The following is a 13,058-nucleotide window of genomic DNA, read 5'->3' as shown; positions in this document are numbered from 1 at the left end:
TAGGCAGTGTTAACATTATTTTACAGATGGGGTTGCTAAGGCACAGAAAGTTTGTGACTTGTTTAGGTCACACAGCGAGTAACAGAGCTGGGCTTGAACACAAGTCTCTTGACTCTCAAACCATGCCCTAACAGCTCGGCGAGGAAGGATTTACCAGTGGTTAGAGCAGTAGCCTGGGACTCCAGACACCCAGGTTCAAGTCCCTGTTCTGTCATGGACTTCTTGTATGACCTTGGACAAATCACTGAGGGCAAGGTACACAAAGGGATTAGGTGCTGCAACACCTCATTCCTAGGTACCCTTCCTCCCAGTAGAATTGACAGTCCTGAGCTAGGCACCCATGCTCCACATACGTTGTTTGGAGAAAGTTAGATTTCTAAAAGGATTCACAGAAGTTGGGAAGCTGAGTAGGGAGCTACCTAAACTAGCTAGTAGGAAATGCTGAGGAAAGGGGTGTGGTCTACGCTCAGCCTCTCAGAGGAAGTTAGGCCCCTAACTCCAGGCTGGAGGAAGGTACCGATCACCACTTGGGATTCACAACTGTTAATCCTTTCCTGGATTTACGTACCTAAATCAGGTCAGCCCTTTCTCAATAGATTCCAAGGCCAGAAGAGACCACTGTGATAATCTAATCTGATCTTTTGCATAACACAGGCTATAGATCTTCCACAAAATAATTCCTACAGTGCATCTTATAGAAATCATCCAATCTTGATTTAAAGATTGCTGGTAATGGAGAATCCATGACAGCCCTAACCATTGGAACAATTTGTTAAGGGTCATGGTGGATTCTCTATTGCTGGCAATGGCACTTAAAAATCAAGATTGGATGTTTTTCTAACATGTATCTATAGGAATTATTAGGGGGAAGTTCAATGCCCTGTGTTATACAGAAGCTCAGACTATATGGGAGAAAGACCACGTTGCACCAATAGCCCAGAGGTTATGGCACTCACCTGGGCGGTGGGGAGACCTGTTTTCAAATCTCCACCTGATTTGAAGCAGGGACTTGAACCCAGATTTCCCACAGTCCAGTTGAGTAGCATAACGACCAGACTATTGGATATTCATGGGCAGTCTTTCTCAGTCTCTTCTACTGAAGCAGTTCCACTTTGTATAAATAATTAAATATTAATTTGGCCAGAGAGAGAACAAAAGTGAGAGGTTGACTCAGTAGCCCCGTGGTTAGGGAACTCGCCATGAGATGGTTGACTTGGGTACAAGTCCCTGCTTCAAATTAGGCAGAGTAGGGATTTGAACCTGGGTGTCCCACATCTTAGGTGACTGCTTTAACAACTGGGCTATCTGGGGACATTTGCTAGCCAGCATGCCCCAAAAAGTCCTTTGTTGTCTTACATACGGACTAGGCCTGCTCAGCATATGCCTAGAGGATCATGTCCCACATGTTAGATAAACTAGGCATTTCCCTGACCTGAGAATCCCACCAGTACTGGGGCATGCTCTGCAGTCAGAACTTAAGCAGTTTTGTGCATGCCCACCAGTGGAAACTCGGGTGCCTCTGGGACTTTATCAGCAGAGACTTAGGTGTTTCTGCAGTGATAGGCGGCAGCTGAACAGGTATTTTGGGAACATCAGTGGTGCCTAAATACCTTTGTGGATATAGCCCTTAATTGTCAATTCCCCATCTGTAAACTGTGGATAATAGCACTTCCCTACCACACAGGCTCTCAGATACCATAGTAATATGGGCCATAAGTACTTTAGATGGATTGACCACTCTCCCTTTAAACAGTTGAACAGCCCATGAACAGTTTCTCAAGCACAGAAATTCTTCTGCAAGTGGATGTTTCATTTTTAGAGTCATCATGGAAAACAATCATCCCAGTGGAGGCAGCATCTAGAAAATGTTTTTATGAGCACAACTCCCAACTTGGTAAAGCACAAATATGACATTAGCCTTTACAATATATATTGGGCACATAATGATGAACATAACATAATAATAGAAGATTCTGCTTGATGATGTGGACTTGACTTTTAAATAGGCTAAAGTTTTCTATTACCTCAATTTTAGTATTTCTAACGTTAATTTGTGGTGGTAAAATCTGGAAGATAATACTAGGTTTGTGTGTAACAGATATATTTGTGGCTAAAATGAGTGATATGCCCAATAATAGGTGTAGCATGCTTACAAGGCTAATGACAATCCTGTAATCAACAATTTTTCCTCTATAGCTCAGGACCTTTGATCAAGTGGATACAGAATTTGAGATATTAGACACTGTGCACTGATTAAATCATCTTTTGAGCCTTTATCTTCAGTCTCCTTGTAGTGTCTGGCACATAAAGTGATTCAGTTTCTAAGACATAATTTGTTCAGCTCATAGTAAGTTTCCAGCTCTGCTGTTTCCTTATTTTTCTTCAGTTTTTGATGGATAGGATTGTTTTCAGTACCATTTGAAATTTTTCCTAAAAATTAACTAAAATTTTAATGTAAACAGAATTTTTCTTTAGCTCATGAAAGCTTGTGCTCAAATACATTTGTTAGTCTCTAAGGTGCCACAAGTACTCTTTGTTCTTTCTTTCTTCAGTGTCTCCAAAACCTAATATCAAGTTAGTGAGAATGAGTGAGAGACATTCCCTAGACTTTAGCAGAGCACTCATGAATTGGAAAATCTGCAGAGCTCCACGAGAAAGGCACCAATCTGTTTGGCCTTATTGATTTGAAATCTGATAAGAACTTTCCTAGAAAACTGCACTTAGCATATTTCTAATAAGAAGCATATTTAACATAATTTCAAATCTAATTGTAGTCTGAATTTGAGAATTGTCAAATGGCTTAAACGGCAATGTTTTAGGCTATGTCTAAATTATCACTTATGTTGGCAAAACTTATATTGCTCAGGGATGTGAAAAAACACTCCCCTGAACGACATAAGTTTTGCCAGCATAAGTGGTAGTGTGCAGAGCGCTCTGTTGATGAGAGAGCTTCTCCAACTGGTGTAGCTACCGCTGCTTATTGAGGTGGTTTTATTATGTCGACGGTAGAACTCTCTCCCGTTGGCATAAAACAGCTATATGAGCGATCTTACATTGGTAACCTGTAAGCTCGCTAGTGTAGACATGGCCATAGAAACTTGGTGTAAAATCACCTACATTTCAAAAGACCATGCTCCGACAACGATGATTATTTTGTTGCAAAAAGCAGAGGCTTTAGTGTTTGGTGAAAGTTACTCATTATTCTGTAGCTGTTTCTGCTTTTAGTAGAAGCTTTTGGTAGCACTCTGGTTCCCCATCTATAAGGGATTTTTTTTTTTTTTTTTTTTTAGGCCCCTCTGATTGAGACTTATATGGGAATAAGATAGAGAGGAACACGATCAGTTCCTTTTCTGTTGTCTCATACCAGACTGGCCTAACTTTCTTCATATCTTTTTTCCTATGCAATAGGGTGGAGGTATTTGAATTAATGTTTGGATTACTCTAGTTTGGATACTTGATAATATATTTTCACAATAAATTATCATTCCTTCTTAAATAACTTTTTTCTTGATGAATTCTGTATTTTTTATGCTTCCTTTAATACTGTTTCTACAATATTTCTTAATTACTAGTTGGAAGGCAGGTGATATCAGAACTGTGGTGGAGCACCCTATGTCCATAGGGTGACAGATTCTCTTCAGGGGTAATATCCCATCTGTGAAGGAACATGGGGAGATGAAATGTTCTCTAAATAAAAAGCACATGTAGTCTACATTTTTTTCCTGCCTGCTGGAAGTGGATTGTGTAATGCTGAGGTGCCGCCGACTTAACATGAGAACTAGCACAAAGGAATTGACAGATACTATTTGTTTTTTATATACACTGTAAGTATACACTATACTAAACAAGTATTGGGAAAATTGTACCAAAGTATCTACAGACTAAAGGCAAAATTCAGTACAAGAGAATAAAACAAAGTGGGGTAGTGTTTGAAAGGACAATTTCTCCTTTGTGTGAGATCAAATTGTGCTGATTTTGGTGTCCTTTGGACTAATAAAACACACAGTGCTGTCAACAAACACAAAGAGAGTCACCCTATTCTGAAAAGCCAAGGAAACTGAACGTTATAAGGAATGCTGTTAATATAAAAAGGATTTTGTTTTTGACACTGGTCTAAAAGTATAATAACCTTTTGAAAGGTTTGCCAATGACAGTGGTTTTTTGGGGATGCATTGTGTTCGGAGATTTGTTTTCTCAATGGTTTGTGTATCCACCCACGACACACATGCTGTATATGTATTTGTCTCTCTGGATCTGAGTTTTTAAAAAGCTTTATTAATTTCTTTTTTTTCTTCTGTCCTTTGCAGTATATTGTAGAGTGTCATGGGATTACGCTTCTTCCCCAGTTTTTTGGCATGTACCGGCTTACCGTTGATGGAGTTGAGATATATATGATTGTAACAAGAAATGTGTTTAGCCATCGTTTGTCTGTTTATAGAAAATACGATTTAAAGGTAAGAAATAACTTTGGTTCTAAATAATTGTTAAAGTGGTTAAAATCACTAAAGTAAATGTTAACTGTTCTGTTGAGTGTTTTAGACATTGGTTGTTGCAAAGCACAATCAAAACTATTAAATGAATATTATTCAGCAGTTATGTTGGTTACTTCTAAAATAAAGAAAATGTGTGGTTAGCTAAACCGGAAAACATTTTTATACAAGTAATGCTATTTAAGCTGTATCATACGTGCTTTAAGGGAAGTGGTTTAATAGAGTATGTTTGCTAAATGTAACTAATTGTTAATGGCTGAACTTAAAAACCACTGTGAAAATGTAATAATAATAATGTAGTCCTTCTGTTTCCTATACTCCCTTGATCAACTTTGCGGGGGACCACTGCTTATTTTGTATAGGACTTTTTGTAACATTTTAAGAGATGTAATTGACTAGCACCACTTTAATACTTTTCAAATTGAAATCTCTATCACTTACATAGTTTTCACTGTGATAGTTCTTTTGATATTTAAAAGAAATTAAGGTAGAAGAGTTGGACTGAATGCTACAGTACATAATTTTTGGTGCCTGGTACCTCTACCAGATATGTTTCGCCTGTTTTCTAAAATGTTTGGCTACTATTGCTAATTCAGCCAATATTTAATATATAATACTTAAAATGAATTCCCCTAATATATTTTTCAATATCTTAAGGGATTTTTATTTTAATTCCCTTCCCAAAGTCTCCCCTTATATTTCTAAACATTATTTGTAGTAAATGTCATTCTTCTTTGAGTGCTTGCTTATGTCCATTCCATTCTAGGTGTGCGCACGCCCACGTGCGCAGTCATCATAGTTTTTTGCCTTAGTGGTATCCCTAGGGCTGGCTGTGGCACCTCCTTGAGTGCCATGCCCATGCACTGGTATATCAGGCGCCGCTGGCCGTATGCCCTCTCAGTTCCTCCTTATCGCCTGTGGTGTTTAGTCCGCGCACCTTTCCTTGCTTAGCAAGGGACAGCTGTTTTTTCCTCCTTTGGACTTGGTGCCTTAGGCCTTGTATGTAGTTGATTCTTCAGTAGTTAGTGTTAAGTACCTGTTCAGTGTTTAGTTGTTAGTAGTTAGAGTCCCAGCAGGAACTTTGCCCCTAACTGGGCATGCCCCAGTCTCTGGGGTTCAAGCCCTGCACAGACTGTAACAGACCAATCCCTCTTAATGACCCCCACGGCAGCTGTCTCAAGTGCTTGGGGGAGGCACATGTAAAAGACAAGGGCTGTATCTGCAAAAGCTTTCGGCCCCTCACACAGAAGGAGTGGGACATTTGACTTAGGGCCCTCCTGATGGAGTCTGCCCTCCACCCGGCCTCTGAGTCATCCCGGCATGATTTGCCAAGCACTTGGGCATTGGAGCAAAGTGCACCCCCAGCACCGAGTTCCATTCTACACCATTCGCTGTCGCCGTTACCGAAGAAGAAGGCCAAGAAGGAACCAAGAGGGTGTAGGGCCAGCAGCGCCTGATATACCAACGCATGGGTGCAGCACTCAAGGGGGCACCATAGCCGACCTGACAGATACCGCTAAGGCAAATATCTCCAGTGACTGCACCCGTGGGCGTGCACACACCTAGAATGGAATGGACATGAGCAACACATCTCGAAGAGCAAGAGTTACAAAAGGTGGGTAACTTTTTTTTTTCCCCACACATTTGACTACATAAGTATGTCTGCAAGCTTATTCAAAGATTGTTACTTAGTACTGTATATTACTGAGAGAAGTGTCATACTGCATAATGCGTTATCCCTTACACCCCACCTACTGCAGACAAATAGCTACCTAGAAAAGGTGGCCCTTAGATGTTTCCTCCAAGTTGATTTCTCAGAACTAACAGTTGTTCAAGAACTGGCTTATCAGTGTCTAGCATTATGGTCTCTGTGGGAGAGAGTAAAACAGAGGAGATTACAAGGGGAGAATGGGAATACTTCTTAATTGTGCTATGGATGCACTCGCGCTCTCTCTCTCTAATGGAGATGCACATTCATGCTGCCCTTTAGCCCATCTTAAGTTAACCAACCAACACATGCCATATCTTGATCAGCAGAGGTACGAGAGTTTGTACTTAACCAAAAGCGCACACGTTCTGGGAGCCTTCCAAAGATATTTTAAAGAATGAGTCAGTAATCTATCGGCTGAATTAGAGATGGATGATTTATAAAAGATTTAGGGGAGGGTTCAATTTAGATAAACATCTAAAAGTCCAGATGCTTAACCAATGATCTTTGATCAGTTCAAAGTAGATTTTATCATAAGATTTCCAATACTTGTTGGCTTGACCATGTTTGAAATACCAAGAGAAATGCTCTTCTCATTTTATATTCTTGTCTTGGTCAAAACTTGGAAATACAGAGGCATTTCAAGTTTGAGGTCATTACTTATTCTATTTGAGCTGGTTTGCTCATCTGTAACTATCACCTTCCTTGTCAAACAAGTAGTTGGAATGCCTCCCTCTCTCATGACTCACCAAGTTTGTCTAATTTTAGATAAAACAATCTCAGTTATGGGTAAGGGTTAGGGTTGACGTGCAGTCAACGTGCCATAATCAGCTTTGTTCCAAAGATGGGGAATTTGGTTTGTTTGTGTGCTGCTTGGTTATTTAATATTATGTATATGTATTATGGGACTGGTGTTTCTTCTTTGATTTATTGCATTTTTTAAGTGTTTGTAGGGTTACCTAGAGTGCTCCGATAGGAACCTCCTATTATTGTATAAATGTGTTGTTTATTTGTATTGCAGGAGCATGTGGGCACCCTAGTTTTATACAAACTCAATATACAAACACACACAACAAAAAGAAATCTAAAGAAAAAATCAGTCACATTTAGCATTTCTATAAATAGCATTTGTTGCTAGTTATCTTTCCAGTTACCTCTGTATTTCTATTAATTTGTCCAGTTGAAAGAGGAGAGGCCAAAAGTGCCTTGGTGGTGATGGGAAAATTCTTGTTTCAGAGGCTAGATTTATTCGTCAGGATGAACTTTCACCAGGCAGATTTATAGCAACATTGGACGTAGTAGTAGAGAGAAAATAATCATTGTTTTCTATCTTCGTTTAATGTTACAATGCCTGCAGTGTCTATGGGAGCAGAGTCCACTGTAGTAGCTGAAAGTTTTCAAGACACACCAATTTAGAATTTACACTTCTATTTTTCTGCCTGGGGTTACAAGGAACGTCTAAGATTACTATAGCTAAAAGAGCTTAGAGACAAGGGGTGGGATTTTCAAAAGTACTCAGCATTGGCCTAATTCTGCTCCTGTTGAAATTAGTGACATCTAATTCGTGACTCCCATTGACATCTGTTGGAGCAGTTAGGCCAACACTGAATGCTTTTGAAAACTGAACCCAAAAATTTGGTGTAAAATTTTTTCCAGTTTGATTGCTTCATGCATTTGACCACATTCTGCATATAGTCAGTGTCCCCAGTTGTTTGTGAATGCCTTTTGCACAGCAAGAGGGAAAAGACAAATATTTTTTATAAGTACGAAAGTGTGATTGTAAAATCACAAAAAATGGCAAGATTAAGGGGCAAGGGCAGTATCTAAAACTACATTTAATTGATATTGTTGCAATTAGCTTGATTTCAAGTGTCCCTCTAACTTTAGCTTTTACAATTTTCCTTTTTTATTTGTTTGGTTCTTAACTGACCTTTCTTTCTGACAAGTAGCCCCTGGAAACGGGTGGGAGTGATATGACACAAAATCAAATGTGTGTAACTAAAAAGAAAAGGAGTACTTGTGGCACCTTAGAGACTAACCAATTTATTTGAGCATGAGCTTTCGTGAGCTACAGCTCACTTCATCGGGAAAGCTCATGCTCAAATAAATTGGTTAGTCTCTAAGGTGCCACAAGTACTCCTTTTCTTTTTGCGAATACAGACTAACACGGCTGTTACTCTGAAACCTGTGTGTAACTAACTAATTCAAAGGGCCTTTTTTCACTATTTTGGCAGCTTATGATGTTGTATAATGAAATCCCTGCTGAGTTGCCATATAATATAGCTAATGGCCACTGTCCATACATCTGTTTTGTGCATCCAGCGCCCCAGATATCTCTCAGATAAAACATTGAAGCATTTGGATTTAAAATGTGTGTAGAGAAAGGTAAGGCTATGAATTTTTAGGATCACTGGAGATAGTATCCTCCTTTTCAGCATTTCTCCACGCTGTATACACAATGCAACAAAAATATAGCCAGTGTACGCTTTATAGATCTTGTGGGGCTGTTTTTTGCATGCTATAGAAACACATTCATTCTTTGTTATCCTTATCATTATTTCCAGCATTGCCTTCTGTGTGGGAGGTACATTCAAAACACTACAGAAGGACAATCCTTGATCCAAGGAGCTCACAATTTAGGGAACATCCCTTTTTTGTCACTTGCTGCTTACTCAGAATGTACAAGCATGTTTGCTCATTAGTTTGAGCAAAGACAATTTTAAAACAGCATTCAAAACCCTTTCATCATACGTAGTTAAATCCCACTGGTAAAGTCCTGGTAAAACCACTGCTGAGCCCATATTTTTTTGCTTTTCTTTTTAGCTTTAGAGCCCCTCTAGTTTTATATTTCATAGTATTGCTGTAGGGTGCTTTTATTGCTTTTGTTTGTACTTTCTAATATTTTAAATACTACACGGTAATTCATTTTGTACAACATCCTGCATGTCTTAACAAAGTGTGTTAAAATAGTATAGTTATTATCACATAGTCTCCATCCCATGACAACACAACAATATAGGCATACAAAACTTAGAAATCTATCAGAGAAAATGAGCCTCCCAGATGTTGTCCTGCTAAGATGCAGTAGGATGAGATCTGAGGAGAGAAAACACAACAGGAGGAAGAGAATGGCTGTAGAACACTCAGTGATTTAAACGTACTTCCTCCCCTTCATATGTGTCCTCCTCTATCCTCTTCAGAATACTGCAGCAGGCCAAACTATCTGAACTACTAAACTACCACTTTACCACGTCTCTGCCAAATAGTCCTCAAGTTCAGGACATAGTGTTGCCAACCCATTCTGTGTCCAGTTCTTGTCCATTATCTTAAAAGTTTTAAATTTATTTCCTGTAGTGTGCACGTTTTTAGATCCAGTCTTTCTGTTTCAGGGCTCTACTGTGGCTAGAGAAGCCAGTGACAAAGAAAAGGTATGGTGAATTTGCATTTCTTGTCCAGTTACCTAGCTGCTAACCAATTTTAGGACGAGTATGATTGGTGCTCTTGTGCACCTAACCTTTCTTTCCCTTCTGTTGTTCTACTGCTCTTTCCTCCTCTTTTCTCAACTCTTTCATCTACTGAAGCCATACAAACAGTTCATTGTTCTGTGGTGAGATTATGACATCAGAGGTAAGTGAACTAACCCACCTATTCTTCTCCACCTATCCTCCCTTTTTCCTCTCCTCTTCCCAGCTCCTTCTGTTCCTGCCATGTGAAAAGCTTATTGTTGTGACTGTGCTATCAGAAAGTTTTCTCTTGCTTCTTCCCCTGTCTTTTTTCTTGCCACTTTTCATGCTGTAGCCTTATGGATAATCCATTTTATTTGATGAAAATGACATCCTTTCTCGTGTGACTGTAACATTAAGAGACTAAATGTGGGCACCTCAGCATTACAAGTAAAGCCTGTATTTGTGTGTGCAAGCTGGATAACTGTGATCCTGTGACAGACTTGTATGCATATACAATTATAGCCGTTACCCACAGGACAGGTTCCCACTCATTTTTTTGTGGGTACAAGTTAGGCGTCAGCTACTGAAAAAGTTTCTCTAAAAGTAAGATCTCTCCCCATCAGTGTCTTCTCAATTCATTTGGGCACTTCAGTCTTATTGGTTTTAAAATAAACTTAATTCTTATCTTTTTTAAATTACAAAACAAATTTTTGATCCACATTTTGTTAATGGTTTCACATCTATAATCAAATGCCTTGATTGAATAGAATAGATATAGGAGCAATTGCTGCAGGTATATACAGGAAACTGAATATTCTGCTATATATTATATATGACCTAGTAAATTGATGCCTAGCCATTTGAATTTCAAAATACTGGAAAAGATTAAGAATACAGTCTGCTTATTTTCTTGTTTTCATACTTAAGCTCTAAACTTCCCCTTCCCCCAGTTGTAAGGAATTCCTGAATTATATCATTGTGTGGGATCACATAGCAGCATGGGGTCAAAGACCTTGTTTTGCTTTGTCCCAGGACCCACTTAGGTATTTTGTTTAAATGGAGCATTAGTTACGGTGTCCTCTCTGGGCTTTGGAGCCCTCCTGTGTAAATCACACTGACAGCACTGATGAGTTGGAGACAGACATGATCAGCTGCTGTAGCGGTGAAAGCTACTAATGGCATGTCGTGACTCAAATAGGGGCTTTTGTTTTAGACCCATGAGAAACTCTCTGCTAAGTATTATTTTTCTCTCCCTTCCAAGAGGAAATGACTGGACAGTTCAGATCTTCATGCATTTTCTTTCAGCATCATCCATCTAGCAGCTCCCAAATGTGAATTGGAATGATCATGACAGCCAATATCTGCATTTATCTCTCTTCTGCAGGAGATCGCTCAAGACCACAGCTTGAACTATCTTTATTTTTCGGTCTATTTTTATTTTTATAGCACAACCACTCGTGTTTTCAAACCTGAGTGATTAACCCTCCGCTGTTTTGGAATGGCAGCTAGTGCACATTGAAGACATCTGCTGTCAGCACTGTGATAATTTAATATAAATGCAAAAAAACACAACATCCCAGCGTGTTAAAATAACAGCTGAGATAATATAAAATCAGACACTATCAAGGATACTCAGATTTCAGTGGAGTCTGAGTGCCCTCATGTTGTAGAGAGTCTTAGTATACATCACATGGGGGAATATATCCTGTTGGTACAAATACAGTTAGTATCTGTTAGGACTCTCAGAAACACTAAGCATTGACCTCACTTTGCTCCCACTGAAGTCCATGGTAATTGATATTAATGGGAGTGGAATTAGACCAATGCTGAGCACTTTCAAAAATCCTGCCCATAATCCTTATTTTAATGTAGGGTGAAATCCTGGCCCCGCTGAAGTTTGTCGTAAAACTCTCATTGATTTCAGTAACACTAGGATTTCACCATTGATTTCTAATAGTTTTTCCTTCTTTGATGGTAACCTGAAAAATACAAATAAAAATGCTGCCCAAAAAACCTGCAGTTACCATTTGAATGGCTGAAATGGTATTTTTGGAAAACACAAAAGGAAATCTGATTTGTCGATTTGTAGATCAAAGCAGGCCTCGTGTTTCAGCTAATTCAGTGGGTGTTGTGAGCAGAGAGCACCTGCAGCGTCAGGGCCTGAGACCAAATATTCTGCAGCTACAACACCCTCAAAGGCAACGTGATGCACTGATAAAATGACAGATTAGCACTCTGTGTACATTTTAAAAAATAATTGGCATGGCTCAGGCAGAATCTAAGCTTCGCAGAAAACAGCATTTCTTAAACTTTTTTTTAAAATGGATCCAAGTTTTGCAAACTATTCTGATCAATGGGAAAATTCTGTTACCCTTTTTTGTGCGAACACCAGAGTCTGCCTGAGCTGTATCAATTAAAAAAGCCAGGAGAGTATACTGCAATCTTCTATTGATCTTTACCATAGATTCTTATAGGATCCAAATCACTGTGGTATCTAAATGACAGTATCTTCTGCTTCATGCATTAACGTCCTGCAGTGTTTTAACCCAAAGTAATTTTAGTCATACTTGAAGGTTACTATTTAAAGTGCAATCTTTTAAATCTCTGTGTTTTACACAAAATATTTGTGCTGTATCTTTAAGTAGAGTAGTAGAATCTGGATTATATGTGGGTGAACCCCACGTGTGTATGGAACCCAGCAGGATTATAAGGTTGACCTATGTGGATATTATTGCAGGGTCAAAGCCTGGGTGTACTATAAAGATTATATTGGCATGAGTTTGTGATGGCTACATTACTCATGAGTGAAAAATGCAAACATTGCATTACTTTACTTTTTTACATTTTATTTACATTGTATTTACATTACTTATTTTCTGTTTTGCCACAAAATAGAAGGTATGTTAGAAAAATTGTAATAATGATGCTGAGTGGGGAAGGAAACAAATGTTTGGTGATGTCAGATGCTTCTTCAAGAGAGTTTAACTAAAAATGATACTTTTTAAAAACTAAATTTACATCCACGTTTTCAAAGGTTGCATCTTCAGTGGGAGTAGAGTCTCAAACCACTCTTGAAAAATGTAGAAGTGTCTGAAAAATTATAGTTTAAAAATAAAAGTGAGCCATTTTTAGTTAGTTCTCATGGAAGCCTCTGACATCACCAAAATATGTCGCCCTCTCCTGTTAAGTATCTTTAAAGAAGTTGCTTAACTGATTCAACCAAAAAATAAAAGTATCTCACACCCTTATCTGGTGTGCTAACTTATTTGCCAAGTTTTATCCTGATGCTAATTAAAATCACCTTCTGCAGTAATAAAGCCCTGAAATTACATTCAGAATGAAAGACTCACAATTAATAATGTATTTTTAATCCATCCATAGGTATTGTATCTGAGAAACAGGGAAGTATTAGAG

General features: G+C 38.7%; 1 protein-coding gene across 3 annotated transcripts in view; it reads left to right on the top strand.

Moving 5' to 3' along the window:
- PIP4K2A (phosphatidylinositol-5-phosphate 4-kinase type 2 alpha) overlaps positions 1-13,058 on the top strand; it is a 192,322-nt gene that overhangs the window by 144,751 nt on the left and 34,513 nt on the right. For 2 of the 3 annotated variants that reach the window (XM_074946068.1, XM_074946070.1), the window contains 2 exons: positions 4,308-4,454; positions 9,588-9,626. In XM_074946068.1, the coding sequence (XP_074802169.1) occupies positions 4,308-4,454; positions 9,588-9,626 (186 nt within the window). The remainder of the gene's footprint in view (positions 1-4,307; positions 4,455-9,587; positions 9,627-13,058) is intronic. The other variant, XM_074946069.1, reaches the window with a different exon arrangement.

Source organism: Natator depressus, chromosome 2, assembly GCF_965152275.1.
Source record: "Natator depressus isolate rNatDep1 chromosome 2, rNatDep2.hap1, whole genome shotgun sequence".
NCBI classification, from domain to species: domain Eukaryota; kingdom Metazoa; phylum Chordata; order Testudines; family Cheloniidae; genus Natator; species Natator depressus.
Note: the sequence above shows the minus strand (reverse complement) of the source record. Positions and strands in the feature narration are given on the sequence as shown.